This window comes from Tenrec ecaudatus, chromosome 6 (assembly GCF_050624435.1).
Source record: "Tenrec ecaudatus isolate mTenEca1 chromosome 6, mTenEca1.hap1, whole genome shotgun sequence".
Lineage (NCBI taxonomy): Eukaryota > Metazoa > Chordata > Mammalia > Afrosoricida > Tenrecidae > Tenrec > Tenrec ecaudatus.
Genome location: NC_134535.1, coordinates 30,735,463 through 30,758,532, shown reverse-complemented (window position 1 = coordinate 30,758,532; position 23,070 = coordinate 30,735,463). Strand labels below are relative to the sequence as shown.

The window sequence follows — 23,070 nt, the reverse complement described above, 5'->3', positions numbered from 1 at the left end:
CCACAATTGATTTTAAAACATTTCTTCATCCTTATATCGATTAGTATTAGTTCCCAATTTCCCCCTTTGGCCAGCATTTTGAGTTCCCTAGGAAGCTTTGCAAGCCATAAATACTATTTTGTTTTTCAGCTTTTCCAACAAAAATATGATACAAATGACATGCACAACAACGGAAAACCACTCAGGAATGAAGTAAGAAATCGATATGGGAGAAGGACTAGAAGCGTAATTTTTGCCACCTGCCGCCTCCTGCCGAGTGTAAGGACTTGCTCGCCGATTTTAGATGTAGCAAATGGACAACAACTGAATATGTAATTTAAAACTACTTAAAAACTTAAACAACAAAATAAACAAAGAGAACACAGCATGAACAATTTAGGAATAAATGGGTGATGGGTGGAGGGACACCAATATAGGGATTAAGAACACAGCTTTAGAAAAATAGGAAAAATTTTCTTAATGTCCAAAGTTGAATAGTCAACAGGAAGATATGTTCCTATCCTTTTGTTACAGTGATGTATACAAGGATAAGTTAAAAAGTGGTGCTACAAAATCATAAATACTTTTATTAGTTCATTAATAAATGCAAATATCAAACTGTGAAGCTAGTGCTTCCTCACATAGCCTCCATGTAAGAAGACTGCAGGCTTCTGACGGAAGTGTTTCCACCTAAGCTTTCCCTGGAGAACTGAGCTTGTGTCATATTTTACCACGTCAAAATGGCAGTTTTGCCATCCTTCAGGAACTCAAATCATGTTCATTTTTAATGTTCTAAGACTTTTGGAAACAAAAAATACTTTTGATTTTCTTGAAACGTCTTCATAATAAACTCTCTTGATTGTCATGTAGCCTTTGAGAAAATCTGTCAAGATTATTCCCCTCTGGAATCCAAAACACAATTGTCATAACCTTCTGAACTGACGTCTCTGCCTTGGATTTAACAGGGCCAGCAGATCCCCATAAAAGCCTCTTTTTGAGTTGAAACTTTTTTCGTGAGATAAAGGCTGGTTCTGTGGGTGAGGTGCTAGACTGCTAACCACAGAGTCAGTGGTTCAAAACCACCAGTTGCTTCACAGGAAAAAGATGAAGCTGTCTCAGAAACCCTAAACAGGGTGGGTAGTAGTTGGAATCACTTTGACGGTAGAGACTTTGGTTGGTTTTTGTTTATAACATTGAGAAGTACTTGGGAAAATATACTGTCAGAAATATTTTCTTTTTAAAATAGGGAATTTTTCTCATTCATTTTTTAATCTTACGTGAATGAATATTAATGCCACCATAAAACAGCAGCTAAACTTTAGTCTACTGGCAACTATGATAAAATGGTAGCTGTGCTTTTGAAAAATAGTAAACTAAAGTTTGTAAAGATAAAAATGTTATAGAGATTACCATCTCATATGGGGATATAAAGTATGTAAACAATGTATCAAATTTTACCGTTACAAAGAGTCACTTTGTACAGAATGAAACCCAGAGGCATCCTATCAATATGCTAAGTCTATTTTATTTGTTTAAAGTATATGGCATTATAATTATGAAGTTAAATTTAAAATTGAATAGGTTAATAAAGCAAACAGCAACTCAATTCTACTCATGAAGGCAAACAGAAAATTCAGACCAATGGTACAGCTACTCAAGTCTGTCAGAACTCAATTCAAGAGTAAAGTACACTCAGCCTACCCACCCACCCCCATTTTAATACTTTCTAAGTTTAAGTATTTAATAGTTAAACTCAAATATAACTTACTAGGTCTTTAAATGGAAATTTTTGAAAATTTCACTTATATTTTTATCTGCTGACAAAATTAACAGTACATATAAAGACTAGCTTGTTGACATGGTTTCCTACAGAAATTATTCGGAGAACAAAGGACAAAGCTCATTTGTTCGACATTTACCAAATACAAGCTAGGTACTATGGAGAGAATGAAGAAATCAGAAATGATCCCTGCTTTAGTGAGATCAGAATCCACACTGTTCTATCTTATTTACAATGTTGTCTACAGTTAAGCACTTTTAAAAAGGAAATAACCAAAGTAATGGTATAGTAAACTTTTTACCTCAATATAAACATCTTTAATCAAATTTGCTTCCCAGAAAAATGCCGATAGTTAGTTTCTTTTCTGATATTATTCCAAGAGAGAATGCTTTGCTTCATTGGCCGTTCTAGGGAAGTTCCTGTTCAGTTGGCTCTCTTATAGCATAATTTGCTAATATTTTTTTAATCCTGATAATGCAATGTAACTTACAAATGATATCAAGAGTTATTAGATATTTATTTCTTTGGATTAGGCAACACAATCACTGTCCCACAGTATAACAATGTATTAACATTCTGGCAACATAGTTTTAATTGAGCGTCTAAAGAAATGAAGTATGTGGACAGGTTCTATAGGTCATTCTAAAAATATGTGCATTTAAGAAGGGCTGAAAGCAGTTTTCTGTTAACGCCAATTCTCTCTGCCTGAGAATTACAAAGTGATTACTGTTACCAATAAGATGTGTTCTTTCCCGTCCATTATAAAGGACCAGAAGAGATATTGAGAACTCTTTATCTGTTTATTTTTTTTGTCTTACAAAACTGCTGCTAGTATCATCATGCCACTATGTTGTTATGATCATCATGTGTCCAAAGATAGATTATTAAGTTAGGGCTGTATTCTGAATTCCACTTCTACACTCTATAATGTATTTATTATTTCTGAGACATCAGGACTTGCTAACCTTTCTCTCACATATTCCTAGAAATAAGGAATAGATTTGATCTGCATTAGTAAAACCGTGAATGAAGACTCTAAACCAGTGGTTCTCAACCTGTGGGTTGCAACCCCTTTGGGGGATCAAATGACCATTTCACAGGGGTCGCTTGATTCATAACAGTAGCAAAATTACAATTATGAAGTGGCAACAAAAATAATTTTATAGTTGGGGGTCACCACAACTATAGGAACTGTATGAAAGGGTCACGGCATTAGAAAGGTTGAGAACCACTGCTCTAAACACTCACTGTTTAAGAAGTCTCTTAAAAATGTATATGACCAGTAATTACAACATGTGGCAAATTTTCATATGCAGACTTTCATTCTTACACATTGCCAAAAAATATCCACAGAGTATGGCCTGCTTGTTAAGAGCAACAAAAGCTCTGGTGAATCCTGACTGTATCTGACTATAACTTTCTGATTGGTCTAATTTTTAACCAGGTATTTAAATGTTGAGCTAGAAAATTACCTTTATTAATAAGCATAAATATTAAAAAATATTTCACCAATCTAACAACCAATATTTAGTATGAGATAGGACTAAATGTGATATCCTAGAATAGAAAAGGCCATTATTTTAAAAAGTAGTAAAACGGGAATGAAGAAAACAGTTTAGATAATAGTAAAGTACCAGGAGTCATCAATTGCTACCCCTCAGACACCAAATCCAACTGGGTTCTAACCAGTTTGTTTACATAATCCCTATAATCTACATTCTCCTTTCCATTTCCACTAAGAGGGCAATGTTGTCCCTCATTTTGAACAGATTCCTAATCATCTCTCTACCTCTAGTCTCTGTCCTCTCATTGTTTTTACTTTTCCTGAAGCTATTGCTATGAAAAAAAAAAAGATCTTGTCAGTCCTTTCTTAAATAAATACCTTCAGTGTCCTCTCTTTACTAGAGATAAAGTCCAGGCTCCTTGACTTGACATCTAAGATTTTTAGAATCTAGGCCCATCCTATCCTTTCCAGGCGCAGGCGCTCTCTCTCCTCTCTCTCTGTCTCTCTCTCTCTATACACACACACACACACACACACACACACACACACACACACACACATATATTTACCTTTTGCATCAGTGATAATTTCCCCAATAGTACATATAATTATTCCTGAGTATGTACATAAAATTAGCAAATAACATCAGCAAAGGTAAAATCTTAAAGCAAAAAATAAGAGACTATAAACCATTAACAAAAAACAAACTCCAAAATTCCTAAATGTCACAGAGTCTATTCGGACTCATAGCAACTTTGCAGGGCAGGGCAAAACTGCCCCTATGAGTTTCTGATACTGTAACCCTTTTGGGAATAGAAAGCCCTGTCATTCTCCAGCTGAGCAGCTGGCCAGTAGTTTCAGAACTGTTGACCTTGTAGTTAGCAGCCCAATGTCTAGCCACTATGCCACCATGGATCTTTTAAGCCATAACACATCAATATATATTTAAAAACAGAGGAAAATATCAGAAAGTATGGCATAGATAAAAGGTGATAAGCTGAGCAATGGACAAAAAATAAGCATCAAAAAGCACCCTATCACCTACATTTGTATCAGAGGTCCACTACCACAGGGAAAGCAGTCTTTTCAACAAACAGTTTGGGGCCAACTGCTACATATTGGAAAGAGACAGTTATGACATAATTGACAGAGTACTTTATCCAGACTTTTAAAAGATATAAATCAGTAATGATAATGCAGAACAACCTATAAAACCTAGATTTGAAGTTAGTTCATAGAAAAGCTATCTAAATGGACACCAGATATATTAAAAGGTTTTGGTTTAATCATCAGGGTTTTAAAGTCTTTTCATATATTAAAATATACTATAGGATGAATATAATCAAAATACCAGGACACATATGGTGAAATTAGTCTATTTAGGAGTCAGAGATAATGGTTAGTAATTGAGAAAGTGGGCAGTAAAAAGGGAACAGAAAGGTGGCAGGAGGAGGATTCTGGAATTTTTAGAATGTTTTATTTATATAAGCACTGGTTACACATGTATGTTAAAATGCAACACTTCACTGAGTGGTACAATAATGGTCTGTACTTTTCTATACCATATATAGTATATACATTTATATATCTAATACATATTCTATCTAGTCAATAGCAATAAAATTTACCCAAAATTATACATAATACCATTTCAATTCTATTCCAAAATGTATGTTTAAACACATAAATATAAAAAAAAACTTGCATAATTTTTAAGGCAATTCAAAAAATTTAGCTAAGGACATAGAAAGGCTTAACTATCTGCCAGCATGGATAAGACAAAATTAAAACAAAACTATCCTAATGAAGAGCTATATTCTGAGTAGAGATGCAGTCCATTACTTAATATGTTCCTTCTAGCTATATTCTCATTTGCCGTAATCATTATTTTGTGATGTGTTGTAGATTCTAGCCTTTGTCCTTGTGATTATACCAATCTGGAGGGAGTTCCCTGTTACAGGATTAGGGTGGGATGCATCTTAAACCTTATTTTATTGGAGGGTTACCTTCCTTTGTTTCCCTGGGGGCATGGTTGGCTAAAAGATAAAAAGCACATTTCCAAACCTCCCCTTCTGTGACCTGTTTCTGGACAGAACTCTGATAGAGCAAGGAAACCTTTGATTTTCTGACACTTTTGGCTTCTCGCTCTGGATCCTGCATTTGACTCACCTCTACCTGACCTTCGGTTTTGGGACTGACTGAACAGCACTCACAACCATGTCAGATATTTCCTTAAAGTTCTGTTGCGTTTCTGTGAGATGTTGCAGTGAATGCAGAACCCAGGGATATGCGGGAACATATGCCATAGAGGAATGAGGTGGTGGGAATGGAGCAAAACAGCGTCTTGAAAGAGTTGGATATTTGGGACACCTTTAGTCTCCAACTCCTTGAGATTACCCTGGTACCAATTCTTCTAAAATAAATTATTACCACATGAATCATGTTCTGATCTGAATTATAAACTGCTAGCTTCCCTAAAATACCCCACAATTTTAAGTACTGTCAGTAAAGTTTTATATAGTCACTGCAATGAAAACATAAACCCAACAATAAAGGAGAGAATGCCACGGGAAGGACAGCTGATGCCAGAGTTGGTTAAAAAAAAAAGTTTGAAAAAAGGCAGCTCTTTGCCTCATAATCAGTCATGAACTGATACTGCTGATGGTGATTCTTGGCCCTCTTGACCTAACAGGGGAAAGATGTCTCTGTGATGCCATTTTTATAGTAGTTGACTACTAGCGGAAAGGTTGGTGGTGCAAACTCACTCAAAGGCACCACGGAAGACAGGTCTGGAGATCTGCTTCTGAAAGGTCCTAGGCTTGAAAACCCCTTGGGCAGTTTTGCACTGCACACATATGGTTACTCCGAGTTAGAATTGATGTGATAGCAACCAACACCGCCATCCAGCACAGATCTGACAGTGTCACAGAGAAGACTACAAACTTACTAAGGAAGCTCTACGAGACCGTCGGCTCATTGGTTGATCAAATGGTGGACTGTTTATCTGCAACTTTTCAAGATATCCATCAGGTATTCTGATATCTGCAGGCAATGATAACCGCTTATTTAAATCCTAAAGAGGAAAAAGCAATTAACAAGTGTCATTTGCATCCTTGAACAATTTAAATGGATGTCTGCTCTATTTGGTATCTGCGTGCATTTGTTTACATGCACAAGCACCCATGTGCACGTATGTATATTTGTATTATGAGATGTTACCTCCATTGAGATCCGTCTATGTATGCGACTTCTAAGGCAGACTCCTGTGGGAGACTGGACTTCATCAGATGAAGTCCCAGAAGCTTGGTCACTCTCACCATCTGATCCCATTTTCAAGTTTTCATGAACAATATCTGGAATAAGAAATGAGATCATCAATCTTAAAAGAGGAAGTGGTAACTGCTACTTTACTACATAGCTTGTTAATACTACAGGTATGAGGTAGAGAGTTGATAGATAAAAATCAAAGCATAGAAAACCTTTTCTATTTCTGCATTCATAAATAAGCAGTTCATAGATTTAAATGTAATTCATTATTTTAAAAAGTAGAAAAGAATCCTTTTGCACTCTCAGATTATAAAAAAATTACCAGGAAAAAAATCTACCCAACAATTCGATCAAGAGATAAGTCATACAATTTAGACTGGAACTAACACTTGAGGATTATTTAATCAGTTCTCTCCTCTTCCAGCTATGGGACTGAGACTTTGAAGGTTAAGTGATTTTGCAATTGCCACACAGTTAACAGGCAGAACTGGAATAGAAAAATGGCTTTTGTTTCTGATTTCGTTTAGTATTCTTTCCATTAAATAATGTGCCATTGCCTCTATAGGCCGAGTAGAACTAGCTCTTTGGGTAGTCTTTAAAGGCATAATACTAAAATCTTTTTTAAAAGCTGCTAATGTAGCTTTCCCCCTTTTACTCTGAAGTGCTTTTGTAATTAAAAAAATTATTTATTGACTCTCTACTTTGTATCAGAATTCTGAAAAAAGTTTCTACCTCTATAAAAATCTGTTGGGGTCAAAAACACTTCCAAACCAAAATATAAGGTGAGTTAAAGCATATGTTTTAACTAAAACTAAAACTCACTGCCATCTAGTCAATATTACGTCATAGAGATCTTATAGGACAGGGAAGAACTGACCCTGTGAGTTTCCAAGAATGCTAAGTATTTATGGGAGTAGAGAGCCCATCTTTCTCTGTGGTTGGTGGTTTCGAACTGGTAACCTCTGGACTGCAGCACAGCCACTGCATTACAAGGGCTCCTGTACTTTGCCACCAGTTGTTTGAACACAGGTAACAGTTAAATGGGAGTACAAGCAAGGGAAATTAACTCCATTTGAGAATATTAAAAACAAGCTTGCGTTTTTGTATACCAAACTTACTGTCAAGGAGTCGATTCCAACTCATGGCAACCCTGGACAATGTGACCTGCCCACCTTGCTGTAAGCAATCCAGTGCTTATCCCACGGAGTGCTCAGACCTCTTTCTCATAATGCTATCTATCTAACATCCTCTAAAACATCACGGAGAGTAAGCCAGAAACAAATCATCTGGATCTCAAATGCCTCTCTTGCCATTACTCTATGTCTTATATAATTATTCATGCCTCTGAAAGCATTATGCTTTTTCACATTGTTTTCTGTCTTGGTAAAAGGAGACTGAGAAAAGTCCTATTCATGCTAACTAGTTAGACATAGTCATGGTTTTCAACAGCTCACTGTGTTACTTAAGGGTACACTGCAGTTTCGCAGAGATGTCTGGAGAAAGCTTATGCTGAGATCTGAGCAAAAATTAACTTAGTACTAAAGTCAATTATTTTTGCTTTACTTTTTATTGATGGATTCCTTACCTGTTAAAATTTGGTATCAGATACATCTGAAGTCATGCATTCTTTTGTTACATTTTTAAAGTGTTAAAAATAATGTAACCATGCCTTCAATTTCTAGCAAAATGTGAAAACCTCCCTTCCTCAAGGGAATGTTGTATAAATGTAATATAAAGGTTCCGATGATAGCTGAATTTGTAAGAAAGTGCAGACAATCCTAGGAAAGCAGAAAACAGAAACCCAATGCTGTTAAGCTTCAACAGTCTCTGTCACTTTCTCAGGATGGTTTGCTGATCTTGGTTGAAAAAAAAAATAAAGTGCTTGGGCTTAGATGCCATATTAGGTACTTGAGTTGAAAACAGAACCTTCCCATATAAAATTACGACGCTCAAAGGACCACACCTCCAGTAAAGAGCAGACTTAGAGGGAAAAGAGCCTTGTCTTATTGCACAGACTACAAAAACAAGCTTATTAATTTCAGACTATGGATAAAACACTTGAGTACGATCTGAATCAAGAAACAAGTGTCATTGACAAACAGTAGTTGTGATGTGCTGTTGGTTGACAAAAGTAAAATAATTAAAGCTTGTATGAACTTCACTTGTTTGTCAATGATGTGAGCAACTTCTTTACTGAATCAAGTAGTAGTTTTTGTGTATTACAAGATTATTAGTTGGCTTAATTATTGTGCCATTCACAGTGTTGACAGATACAAACAACACATTTTGAATGTACTACTAACATTTCCAACATCACTTTCTTAAGGCCACATACCAAACCAAAATCCACTACCACAGAGTTGATTTTATTGTACAGCAAACCTATGTGAGAGTGTTGCCTGAAACTGTAAATTTTTATAGGAACAGTCTCATATTTTTCCTACGGAAAAGCTGGTGGTTTGAAACTGCCAGGCTTCTGGTGACAGTCACTAGCCCCTCTAAGGTAAGCAAATGTCTTAAATGACACGGTTCTCTAATGGTAAAGGGCTATAAAGCAAAAAAAGAAAGCATTGCAATACAGACCCCGTGAGGTCCACACAAAGACAGAAATATTTACTACACAACCTTTAGGAAAAGTCTGCCAATGCCTGGTCTAACCAATCCACAAAATCCTGGGCTGTAGTCACGATGTGTAGCCATGTCAAGTCCTGACAGTGCTTTCTCATTTCCAGGGTGTAAATATTCCCTCCATGGGATTTTATACTACCAATATAACATCACTGATGTTTTATTTTGTATTGTTTTAAGTCAGACTTGTTACCACAAAGGTGATTCTGACTGAACATGTAGTTGGGAAAAAAAATGTGCAGTGCACACCATTACATAGTATTTTGATTATATAGCTATAATAGTAATAACCCAAGGATATGAATAATCATAAAATAATTAGTTTTGAGTATTATTACCTCTGCTTTTCATTTAAATTACTTAAGCCTATGTTTATATAATTTAAATTTTAATAGTGGCTATATTAACAACCAGCCTATTAAACTGCTGAAAATTTAACGATCGTCTTCATGAGTCAGCTCAGAGCAGCAATGGTAGAAGAAACAAAGGAAAACTTTCCCATTAAGGTGTTATCTATCAGTGGAAATAAGCTCAAGACACTAAAACAAACGGAATACCTGAGGAAGTAATTCACACTGTTAAGAGTCAGCATGCAAGTATGAAGTAAGCAACAGAGTAAAACTGTAAGGAACTTCAGAAATAAGTAAACTGCCAACAAAACAAAAATAGAAACTTGCATATATAGATACATATGTACATACCCAGATATTTAGAAGACATAGAGCTATAACATGGTGATGATTTGAAGGATTGCTACCTAAATTGGGTTATGATCCTAAATTAAACACCATCACAAGCAGTCAATCAGCTGAAACCTTAAGTGCTTTTGTTCTTTCCTGGTAGATGAGTTTTCAAATATTATTCTCTGAAGTATGAGTATTGTTGTCTCTCTTGAACTTTTCCTCTTTCTGTGGCTGCTCCTACCCTCAACTTGATTTGTATTTTACAAGAGAAATGAGACTAGAAATTTGGTTGACTTCCATATAAAGAAAACCTAAAGATCTACATAAATTACCATCAGAAAATTAAATCATCAAATTACCTAATCTGCTTCCATTTCTGGGCATTGCCATGAAGGAGCCAAGGCTTCCTCCAATAACACTGTGTGGCCTCCGCAAAGGGGGCTTCTTGAAAGACCCTGTGTACTGGTGGAGGAAGGAATGCATGCTGTGAGATGTTGGAGGCCGGCCATTCTTCACAATAGGTTCTGTGGTTCACAACATCCAAATATCATTCCATTAGCAGTCCAAGATGCAGGATCACATGAGAAAAATTGAGGAAACAAAACAGAAAACAAAATAAAATGGTTTAATAGAAGCCTTTATATTTAACCCAATTTCTTGAACTATCTATTTAAAGCACTGGAAAGAAAATTATTTCTATGAGAATATATTTATATAACGTACACACTACTTTTATATCTGAGGTCAGTCTATTAATTATACATTTCTTAAATAACCAAAACTGGTTAGTAGTCACAAAACTGCTAATAAAACCCACTGCTATTTGGCTGATTTTATTTTTAATATTACTTCTGTACTGCTCCAGCATTTATGGCCTGGCTAGTATGTGTCGTTCTCTATGACAAGCAGCATGCTGTACACTATAAAAGACAAGGTGCTCATCTGAAAGAGCTTATAATTTATTAGACATGCAAAATTTGTTATGTCAATTAGTGAATAAAACAGAAGTACTTAAGCACAGATCAAAATATAGGTTCTAAATTTTAGTCTCACAAATTTTGGATTTTAAATAGAAAATTCATAGACCTTTCACTCAATAAAAACACTTTACCAAATGTCCTTTTCTAGCTGTAGTTCCTGTTCTTCCCTGGTGATGTGCTTGAGAGAAAGAGCAAGTCTTGCCATCTGCACTCCTACAGAGCATCCTAGTTGTATTTCTCCTAAGACTGATTTGTTTGTCCTTTTGAAATTTCATAGCATACTCAAAATTCCTTAATAACATCATGTCAAGAGCATTATCTCTACTTTTTTAAAATTAAAAAAAGGGTTATGCATAGGTATGAGGTGAATGAAAAGATCATGGCTTGGTCAGGTCCATCTTAGGCATCAAAGTGACATCTCTGCTTTTGAAAGCTTTAAAAAAGGTCTTTTGGTGATTTATCCAATGTAATATAGTATTTGATGCTTCTAAGGACATTGACTATTGATTCAAAGTGAATAAAATCCTTAAGTTTGTTCATAGTCTAGTTGAGAATTTTTGTTTTCTTCATGTTCAGGTTTAATCCATAAAGAAGGATATAACGATCTTCATCAAGTAATTAAAAGTCATTTTCATTTTCAGCAAGAAAGGTTATGTCATCCACTTACTGCAGGTTGTTAATGAATTTTCCTGTAATCCTGATTCCATATTCTTCTTCATACAATAGAACGTTTCAAATTATTTTTTCATCATACAGATGAATTAAAATACCCTAAATCCAATGCTATCGAATCAGTTCTGAGCCATGATTATGTATCTTCCACTGAGTGGTACGTTTGAATTACCAGCTTATAGCCAGCCCAAAGCTTAGTTCACAGAGCCAAGAGTTCCCCTCAGATTGAATCCATACATACAGCCCTTCCACACATCTTTTCCAATTCGGAACCACATAGTACCCCCTTGCTTTGCTTGAATGACTGCCTTCTGATCAATTACAGGTTCTGGGATCACCATTCTCTGCAATATTATCCATAAATTGTCATGATCCACACAGGTAAACATCTTTCTGGCCTTTTTGACTTTCAGGCAAAATCCATCTGGTTTTATCCTCATTCCATCTTCTCTCTTCTGAATCTAGCTTGAGATTCTGGCTGTTTTCTGTTGGTATGGGGCTGCAGTAATTTTTAAATTATCTTCAGCTAGGCTAGCATGTCTTATCAATAATTTCAACATTCTGTTTAGTTGTCTTTCTTTGAAATGAACTTAAAGTTGGTTGGCCAGGTAGTTGATTTCCAAATTTCTTGGCACAAAACCAGTGCAAATGCTGCATCCATTTGCTGAGCATCTCACTGGCATTTTGTCAAATCTGGGAGCCGTGTTTCTTTTTGACAAAGTCTGTGGTGTAACCTGACCTTCTTCCTTCAGTATTAGCAGCTCTTCATTATATGGCTACCTCTGGAAAAGGCTGCGCTCTATCTATCTATCTATCTATCTATGTAATTATTTATTTTAGTGCAGTGGCTCTGTATATTATTTCTACCTTCCTTGATCGTACCTACACCATTCAGTGAATTGTCCACAGATCTTTCAGTAATGAATGCAACTCAAGGATCTAATTTTCTCTCTACCTATTTCAGCTTGAGAAACTTCTTACCATGTGGTTTTCTAGCTTCAGGTCTTGGTACATTTCATCAATTATTTTGCCATGGATTCTCAAGCCACTCTGAAATTTACTGTTTAGCTCAGTCATCATTTCTTCCATTTTCTACTCTGTGCTTAAGAGGAAGTTTCAGTGTCTCTTCTGACTTCTGTTGTCTTTTCCTTCTTTGCTAGTTCTTCAATGATCCTTCACTTTCTTCATGTATGCTATCCTTAACATCCTCCCCAAACTGTTCTGGGTTTGATAATTAGTGTTCATTGTGTCAAATCTATTCTTGACTAGGCTTCCAAATTTAGCTTGGATTATACAAGGTTGTACTTTGACTCTTGGGAGCTTTCTTTGATTTCCTTCATGCGCCACTAAAATTTGCAGCAACTGATGATCAGTTAATCAGTCAGATCTTAGCTCTGGCTTGACTGGTGATATTGAACTTCTCCACTGTCTCGTTCCACTTTATTGCAAAATAGTTGTACTATAATTAGATGCACAGTGAAAGAACACAGCATATAATAAATACTTGGTTATTTATTTAGATTCTTTTGAGTATATTCCTTGGAGTAGGATTGATAGGTCCAATTGTCAACCCACTGCTGTTGAATCTTCTAATTCCCAGTGACCCTGAAGGACAGAGTAGAACTCCGCTGCAGGATTTCCAAGGCTGTGTTATGAAAACAGACTGGATTTGAAGCTTTCAGTTAGCAGTCAAATTTAACCTCTATGCCACTGCTGCTCCATTTTCTGACAAAATGTAATGAATTAATTTTTGAAGTTAAAAAAATTAAACTCAGTACTCTCTATGTTATTAAATAGAAATGCTTAGAATTATTTTTTCCTTGCTGTGCCTTAGAAAAATACCTCTTACACTTTTACTTTGCAAAAGTTTGGACAAAAAATGAATTATCTTATTCAGGTAAAACTAAACTAAGTTAAGACCAGTATTCTGAGTCAACCACGCATATTTTTAACATGGTGGTGATTGTTAGCTGTCATCAAATCTAAATATAAATCTAGGATCCATCTTTCCCTAAGTCTAATCAACCTGTTAATATGCAAGCACACTAGCTTATGTCAAGAGGCACTTTAATGTGAATTATATTAGTGGTCTTCCAAGAGTTCAAGGAGAAGGGGAATCGAAATATAATGGAATCTTTCTACAAACTTTCCAAAGCCCCTCACATTAGATACTTCTGGGTTAAAGCTTTCATAGTATGACAAAACGTTTTCAAAAATAAAGGTAATACTTCAAATTCTATTTGGATGATGGTAGAATACATGGGTGAAAGTATATTTGCATGTTTATATAACCAAATGTATATACATTATAACCTTTCCAAGATTATGTCTGAACTATTATTCCACAAATGGGTCCCTCCCCATTCAGTTTATTCTAGAGTGTGCATGTGAACCACTTGCCAATGAGAATGCACGAGTAACAGGAAAGTAATCATGAATGTGACTCAGTATGAGAAAGGAGAGCAAGGGCACTTAAAAGAAATAATAAACAATATTTCTTTTACTTCTTTAAGTTAGTATTGTCATTATATGGCTGTTAGAAAAGAATTGGTTTTGTTTCATAATATGATTATATTATAAATGAGGAGATCATCTACAAAATATCAACAAAGTGGAAAAACAGGTTACAGAATGGGGAAAAATATTCAAGAGCTGCTTATCTGAGAAGAATTTAAATTAGGAATATATAAGGAACTTCTATAATTCCATGAAGAGTAGAAATATGCAGACTTTCAGTCCCTGCCACAAATCTCTTACACCAGGATTTCAGGAACAGGCAAAGAGGGCTTGCCAAATACCCCACACATCTCAGCACATCCCAGTCATTCATGTAAACTCCTGCCTGGTTACTATTATAACATGGTGAGGACTATTTCTTCTCTGAATACATAGCCTGATTCTAAAACTGTCATCAACATTTTGCATGTTAATGCACTTAATTTAACAAGTAATTTTTATTTTATATTAGCATCTGTATACATCTAATTTACATTCTAAGAAGCATTATCATGCACGTGAATCACTTTAGGCCTACTGTTAATGCTTTCAATACTATGAAGACTGGCTGTAATAAATATAAAAAGAGAAAACAGCAGTCATTCATGTGATGAACCTCGTCATCTATGTGGGCAGTCAATATAAACAATGTGACAAAACTATGATGAAGCCACAAGCAGGGATTTTACAAACTTTCTATGAAATTTTAAATGGTATTAAGTTCTAAGAATAACAAAAATTGTTACATGCTCATTTAAGAATAGTTATTAATAAAATTAGGAAAATATTCAAGTGTTATCTGATGTCACTATTTACAATAAAGTGAAAAACAAAAGGTTTATGGAACAGAAGAATTCATCGAGATTAGTGGACAGGTTCAATAATTTTGATCTAATTTATTAATATACAGAAGGAAAAAGTTACATGTAAGAATAAAAAAGCAATTTTCTAAGAAATTAGGGAATGAAAAGAGGAATAGATTTGCTATTATAAGCTTAACTGAAAATTAAATTTACATTCTATTAGAAGGGGGTAGAGTATCTCCCCTCTCCAAATACTTACCATTGTCCTTGCTGCTGTTTTCTTCAATTGTCATTTGTTCAGCCAATTCAGATAATGATTCATCAATAGTCTGGCTTCCTCGAAGCGTGAGGGATAGTCTTCTCTTAAATTTTTTCATCCTATCAATTTAGTGTGTCTTTGGAAAGTCCTGAACAGTATGAACAAAAATTTAAAGCTATGAATATTTTACTGTTCAAGACTCGGGGCTTTATCTATAAAAACTTCCAATAAAAGGATTAGAAAAATAATAAAACAATCTAGGTTTAAGAGGAACACTCACTGCTTATCACTAATTAAAATTTCTCACTTTTAAGAAACCTCATAAAATCCAACCCCTTCTTTAAAAAGATCTACATTCTCTGATTAATGCTACATTTACCAGACATCTGTAGAAGAGAACAAATTCCACATAATTAGAAATGGTGACTTTAAGCAACATAATTTAGAAGGATTTCAGAATTTTCTTAAAATGTGCTTTTCAGACACTAACATAGCAGACACATCAACACTTTCTTCATGCTCAGATTATATCAGTATAAATGTCAATCATCACAATGGAATTAGACAGAAATATCTTCAGACGTAAGTGAAAATGGGCCAAGAAGGAGATAGGAAGAATGATGCCTGACACTATTAACTTCAATAAACACTTTTCTCTTTAAAAAAAGTTTTATAAGTTAAAATATTGGGTTGCCCCCTTTAGTAAGCTGTTAGGAATCTCGTCCTATTACACTAACATTGCCAATTTCTAGGAAGAAGAAAGAAAATCCAAATTAAAGACAAAACAAAACTCATTCCCACAGAACCAATTCCAAATCATAACAACCCTATAGAGCAAAGTAGAACTGCTCCTGTGGGGATTTCCAAGACTATGAATCTTCACAGACATAAAAAGCCTAATGCCAAATTAACAGCCACCAAAAAAGTCTACTCCACATCAGCATTTCTAAATCTCTTAGTTCATTTAGTCTTCCTAACTATGAAGTCCATAAATAGTTGTGGGAAACTAACACTATATTCTCTAACTTAGCACAGAGGGAATCTGGAAAGCTGGTATCCCACAGTGGAAAACCTCCATTTTGGTAAGTTAGAGGTAAAGCCCAAGTACATTATCCTACTTTAAAAAAAAATCATTCCCGCAGATTCTCCTCCCTAACAGCTATGCTGCCTTAAAGTGAGCACATGGTTGATTAAATCTCCCTGTGGAGGCAGACATTATCCTTTTGTTCTCTTTCCCCTCCCTGTACTTTCCCCAATGCAGGTTGTTAGGTTTCCTCACCTGTGAGCTGAGGAACCTTAATGCAGATAGCACCCACCTTATAACACATGTAACTAATGCATATGCCTGTATGAAGGCTACCTTATAAATGTTCCAAGATAGTCAAGGCTTTCTCTCTCTCCTTTCTCCCAGCTATGCATGGTCCATCAAGAGGAGTTCAGGTGAGCATGATACCAATAAAGGTTTCTGACTCCTTTATTTTACTCTTTCCTATCTTTCTTATCTAATATGACTTTATTAAAATCTTTATATATTATCGCCGTACATTTTTGCCTTCTGGCCCTCTGGTTGTCAGAGGCTGGTTTCCTCTGACAAATAGTAACAAATAATAAGACAAACAACAAATAAATGATATGAGTGAATTTAAAAAAATTAATATTGTTATTTTTGTCAGCTGCCACAGATTCTGATAGACTCAAGTGAAAAGATAGGATGAGACTATTAGGATCCATGGGGTTTTCATTGGCGAATTTTTGGAAGTTGATCTCTAGGCCTTTCTTCCTAGTCCATCTTAATCTGGAAGCAAGGCTGAAATATGTTCAGCAATATGTAAGCCTCACTGATAGGTAAGTGGTGGTTGAATTTAAGGCTCATTGGCAGTAATCAAACCTAAATCTTCTGCTTAAAATGAAAAGATTCTACTTCTGGTTTTTATTATCTTCTGCCCAACATTTTAACATCTTTGAAATCAGGATGCATTTCAAGATGACTGAAATGTCCAAATGTAAGTGATTGGTAGTTCTTTTCTAATAGTGAAATCTAAGATTTGAGAAACCAAATTTACTTACTTCTAAAATCAATTCTTCAGAAATTTAGTCATAGTTTCTTTTTAACTTGCCATTTCTGACTGTATCACCAAGCATATTATAATCACTGGCTCATCTAAGAATACAGGTCTATGTATTTTATCGACAGCTTTGCAGTATCTATTTTGAATCTAAAAGAAATGTTTTACTTATTTTCTCATTTGAAGGCTCAATTGTTAGTAATGTATGTTGGGTATGTGACCACTATACCAAGAATCCTTGCTGCCCCTGCTGTTGTTGGATGCCTTGGGGCTTTTCAGAATCACAGTGACTACATGTGGCAAAACAAAACTGTTGCATTGGGATTTTTTGGCTGTAATATTCACAAGAGGAGTTTGCCAAGTGGCTCTTCCAGGGAACAGCTGAATGGGTTAAAATCGCCAATTCTCAGTTAGCAGTCAGACACTTAATCATCACATCGTTTTGCATAAGGGATCCTTGCAAGTATGGTATTACATTCAAACGTCGTACTGCTGTTGATCAGACTGCAACTCATAGAGTCCCTAGGTAGAACTGCCTCCACAGGTTTCTCAGGGTTTCAAATGTTTACGGAAGGACACAGCCACAGCTTTCCCCCATAGAATGACTGGTGGGTTCAATTTGTGGAAAATTTGGTTGGTATCTCAATGATTTTACTCTGTGATACCTTGCATAAGGTAATGGTTATGGATACTTTTTATGCATTCCAAGGTTAGGAAAGTATCAAGAGCATAGTTGTTATATTTTACTACTTTCACATTACGTGCTTATTTTATTTTTTAAATTGTAATATGTAAAACATACATTCTAAAATAGCAATAGTTATAACGACATTCTTATAAAGATTCTCTTAATTCGTAGTCTAAGATATGTTATTGTGAGATTGGTCTTAGAAAATAAAAGCTCTTATGACATAGATTTTTACTATAACATCAGAAATACAAATTCATTCAATTGAGTATTTGCTACTTAAACTTTCCAGTTCACTAATATAATCTTTTCACAATCTAAAGTTAAAATTATATATTGTGTTCCTAATTTCAGTTACTAAATCTTTCAGTTCTAGGATTTCCATTTGATTCTTTTAGGCAGATTCTAGGGTTAATGGGCTTGTTTTATTTGGGGGGGGGAGGGGAAATTCTCTACCTTTGTATCTATTTTCTTCCAACTGTAAACCTAGAGCCAGCACCCAAAAAACTATTAAAAGAGCCTTTTAATTCCTTCAGTTGTATTTCTTAGCCTTTTGTCTTGCTTAGCTTTTGACTTCTTGCCCACCACAGTTTAAGAGCTGTAAGCCTCAAGGGGAAAACCAGCACTTGTCTCCTGCCTTTCCTGCATCTTGACTTCAATCCTAGCTGACTCTGAGGTTCCACAATGCCTTCACACTGGCTCTCTCTAGCTTTTCTGGTTGTTCAGCAGGAGCTTTAGTCGGTTATATGGTGCTTCATTATGTGAATTAGAAGAGTTTAAGTAGAATTAGAATTCTAATTAGAATTAAAATTCCTAGCAAGATGGGTTTATAAAAGATAGTTACAATAAGCTCTAAGAGTTGACATAACTAAGAAATATGGACCTCTAAAGCTGCTCTTCATACTAGACTTTTCACTTCTCACAGTTAATTTTTAGGTCGATTTGACAACAGGTTAGGTTTGTTTGCTGTAAAAGACCATATAAAAGTGTTAAAAAGCAAGGATGTCACCTTGAAGACAAGGACTAAGGTGCATCTGACTCAAAGCATGGAATTTTAAATTATTTAATATACATACAAAGATGGACAGTAAGGAAGGAAGACCAAAGACGAATCCATGCATTTGAATTATAGTGCTGGAAAAGTATACTCAATTTGCCCCTTGACTGCCAGTACAGCCAGAATGCTCCTTAGAAGTAAAGATGACAAAACTTCATCTCATGTACTTGGGACATGTGATACGGAGGGATGAGTCCCTAGAAGATACCATGCTTGCTAGCAGTGAAAAAGAGAAAGAGCCTCAACCAAATGAATTGACTCAATGACTGCAACAATTAGGCTAAAGCTCAGCAATGATTATGAGCACGGAGCAGGACTGAGTTGCTTTTCATTCTGCTGTTTATAGGGACAGACTCAAGAGCACCTTACAGTAACCTTGACATAATTGGAGGCAGTGGTTGCTCAGTGGTAGATTCTTGCCTTTTCTAAGAGAGATCCAGGTTCATGTCATAGTCAATACATATCAGATGCATCTAATATCTGTTTTACAGTGGAGCTTCCAGAATAAGACAAACTAGCAAGAAAGGCCTTCAGAAAACTCACCTAATGAAAACTTGTAAATGATCAAAGTCTAATCTGCAACTAATCATGGGATGGCAAAGGACTAGAATTCTGTGCCACTGTGCAAGAACTCACCATTAATTTGGGGTTGGCTTGACAGCAAGGAATAACAATTCTTTGGTCACCAGTAACTCATTCTATTTGTTTAAAATTACCCTGTATTTAAGGCCAATGGTCAATCTCATTTACCTTTGCTTCCACAAGACATTTCTCCATTGTAAGTATCCAGAACTACTTTGTGCAGTAGAGCGTTAACTGAGCTGGGTTGGCATGCTCTAACCCCTATCTTCCAAAGACTTGCCCTTGATTGGCTCCTGTGATATAACCCAGAACCCATGGAAAATCTTGTCTGCTAAGAATATCGGTATGCCTCACATCTTGAAGAGCAAGGGTGTCACTTTAAGAATTAAGGTGCAAATGGCCTAAATCATGGTATTTCCCATCACCTCATATGTGAAAGTTGGAAATGGAATAAGGAAGACCAAAGAAGAGTCAATGAATTTGAATTATGGTGCTGGTGAAGAATATAGACAGAAGCAAGGATGGCAAGACTTCATGAACTTTGGAAATGTTATCAGGAGAGACCAATCCCTGGAAAGAGACAACATGCTGGTTAAAGCAGAAGGGCAGTGAAAAAAAAGAAAGATTCCTGACAAGATGAGTGTTACAGTGGTTGAAACAATGGGTTCAAGCATAAGAACAACTGTGAGGATGCTGCAGGACCAAGTGGTGTTTCACTCTGTTGTACATAGTGTCACTCTGAATCAAAATTGACTCGACAGCACCTACCAACACCAACATTCAGATAATAAAGAATTGTGGATGAAAAACTAGGAGACAGAAGGACGAAATGCATGTGTACATCTAACTATACTAAGTGCTCATTAGAAGCAAAGGTCAGAACTTCTGGTAAGATGGCAACTGAGTAACACATAACAGAGGGACCCGACAGAAATCAGCATAGGAGAGTGACTAAGAAGGAAATTCCACGTTGCCAAGTCAAAGGAGGAGCACCATAAAGATAAGTAGGCACAGATCCACGACGTTTTGAGGAGCTGGGGGCTTTTGGCTTACTACAGTGGAGGCTGACTAGGGTTTGACCTTAGTCCTGTGACTGCCTCACCAGAGTGGGATCATTTGGAGTCAGTGGAGGGGCTTAATCTCAACACAGTCACAGTTTGCAGGGTTTAAATGGTTCAGGCCCACGGTCAGGGACTGGGGTTCAGCTACATTGTTACTTTTGTTTCTCTCTTCAAGCACAATCTTAGCCACCACAGGGCAGGGTTTAAACTCCTTGAACCTCACAGTCAGGAATCGGGAAGTTCAGCTGCTGTATTGTTACTTATGTTTCCCTTTCTTCTCTCTGTCCCCTCACAGTCTAAGCAAGCTTAGTTTTGTTTTCTTTTTCTCATCCCTTTTCTCTCATGTCACTGCCGACCTCCAGACTACTCACCTTAGCCTACAGAATTTACACCTGGCCTCAAGTGAGCTGGAAGAGCCCCACCCTTGGCACAACCCGAGGATGGGGAAAGCCCGCTCACCCTCCACCATGGGAAATCCCGTCCAACTCCTTGCCAGGGAAATTCTGTCTGCTTGCCCTTTATAGTGCTTAACACGTGGTGGGGAAATCCCACACACCTTCTTCGGGGGAAATCCTGCCTGCATGGCTTGGGGAGCTCCTACCTGTCCTCTGTGGTCCCACGTGACTGTGGGAATTTACTCCCACCTGCCACAGTGCCTCACAAGGCCTAATGCAGCACGACCAACACTCCATGATGCTGCAGGACGCTCTGCCCAACCTTTGCAGCGATCTGCCTGAGGAGGGCAATTCCGCCCAGCATTTACTGTGATCTACACATAAGTGGCCAACACTCCCAGCATTCTGTGGCACTATCGCTGCAGCATGCACCCTGGCACATCCTCTGTGGCATCCCAAGCTGCCGTGAGCCACACCATCACAGTTTCATGTGAGATCAGCAAGTACAGCACAGCCTCATGGGTCCACAGCAATGCAACTGGCATGCCAAGAGGACCATCAAACTTGCCCTCCAAATAAAAGAATATTGGTTGAATAGGGAAAGAGTGAAGCCACAGGAGGATAAAATAGTAGGCTAATTCCATAGTTCTAGTAGCTGCAGGCAGTTTGAAGAAACATTCCTACAAATCTCCCAGTGACAGCCAGTGTTCATCGACTCCCTGAAAAATGGCAACTGACTCCACTAAACAACACAACACAAACAGCAATCAGCCCCAACAACCAATGAAAAAAACGGAGAAACAAGTGACAATGGCAAAAAATGCCCTGAACCTAACGACATGCAAAGAAGCAGACATTGATTTGCAACAAAAAGAAATTTTCAGAATGCTGCTTGGAGTCATACAGGATATAAGGGAGACAATACAGAAAAAGGATGAAATGATAGAGGAGATAAAGACCATACAACAAAGGGAAATACAGGTGCTTAGGGACGAGAGAACAAAAACCAGTAGCAGATTCATGGACTTTGCCAAGAGATTGGAGGAGGCAGAGAACAGCACCAGTGACTTAGAGGACAGCCAAGCAGACTTTAATAAACGCACAAAACTCTAATAAACCCTGCAGGACCAATAATGAAAGTAGTGATACCATGAGAAGGGGAAGGTGGGGTGGAAAGGGGGAACCGATCACAAGGATCTACATATAACCTCCTCCCTGGGGGATGGACAACAGAAAAGGGGATGAAGGTAGACATCGGACAATGTATGACAAAATAATGATCATTTATAACTTATCAAGGGTTTGTGATGGGAGGTGCGGGAAGGAGGGGACACATTGAGGAGCTGATACCAAGGGCTCAAGTAGAAAGAAAATGTTTTGAGAATGATGATGATAAGAAATATACAAATGCGCTTGAAACAATGGATGGATGGATGGATGGATGGATGGATGGATGGATGGATGGATGGATGGTGATGAGTTGTACTAGCCCCCCAATAAAATGATTTAAAAGGAAAAGAAAAAAAAGGTAGCAAAGGTAATAAGACTTAGTATCACATACTTTATACATGTTATCAGGAGAGACTAGTCCCTGAAGAAAGATACCATGTGAAACAGAGACATGAACAACTGAGAGGATAGTGCAGGGCTAGGCAGTGCTTTGCTCTATTGTACATAGATAGGGTCACTATAAGGCAGCCCCTAAAACAACAGGTCTTAGACCTCATTAGATTGCTATCTTCAAGGGATGCTAGAGACTAGCCAATCCATAAGTACGTGGCTGAAGCCCAATATATAGGCCTGGACATCAAGGCTTGGCTGGCTTTCCTGGCTAGTAAAACTTGGAGTGTGTTTTACCTCTATCATTTCTACAACTGCTATCAGAGGACCACTGGCAGTTTGTCTTTGGTTTCTCCTAAACTTCACTCTATGTTCCTTTTCCTCGTAGAAGATTTTTAACCTGTAATTTCTGCTTCATGAAATACTACAATGAGTAGAATAATTTTCCTGAGTTCTGTGAGTCCCCGTGAATCATCAAACATGAAGGTCTTGAGAACTCCTGACACACACCAAAAATCTGGATGTCTACACCTAAACTCTGAAGAGCTAGTTGCTCACAACTATGAATAGACTCCAGCTTTCTTACAGTAACTTACACAGTCACTATTGG

At 36.8% G+C, this 23,070-nt stretch overlaps 1 protein-coding gene across 2 annotated transcripts in view; it reads right to left on the bottom strand.

Moving 5' to 3' along the window:
- CDK17 (cyclin dependent kinase 17) overlaps nucleotides 1–23,070 on the bottom strand; it is a 106,885-nt gene that overhangs the window by 28,781 nt on the left and 55,034 nt on the right. For both annotated transcript variants that reach the window (XM_075551144.1, XM_075551145.1), the window contains exons 2-5: nucleotides 15,052–15,199; nucleotides 10,201–10,365; nucleotides 6,483–6,616; nucleotides 6,211–6,336 (exon numbers count right to left, since the gene is read on the bottom strand). In XM_075551144.1, coding sequence (XP_075407259.1) covers nucleotides 6,211–6,336; nucleotides 6,483–6,616; nucleotides 10,201–10,365; nucleotides 15,052–15,169 — 543 coding nt within the window. In that variant the 5' untranslated portion in view covers nucleotides 15,170–15,199. The remainder of the gene's footprint in view (nucleotides 1–6,210; nucleotides 6,337–6,482; nucleotides 6,617–10,200; nucleotides 10,366–15,051; nucleotides 15,200–23,070) is intronic.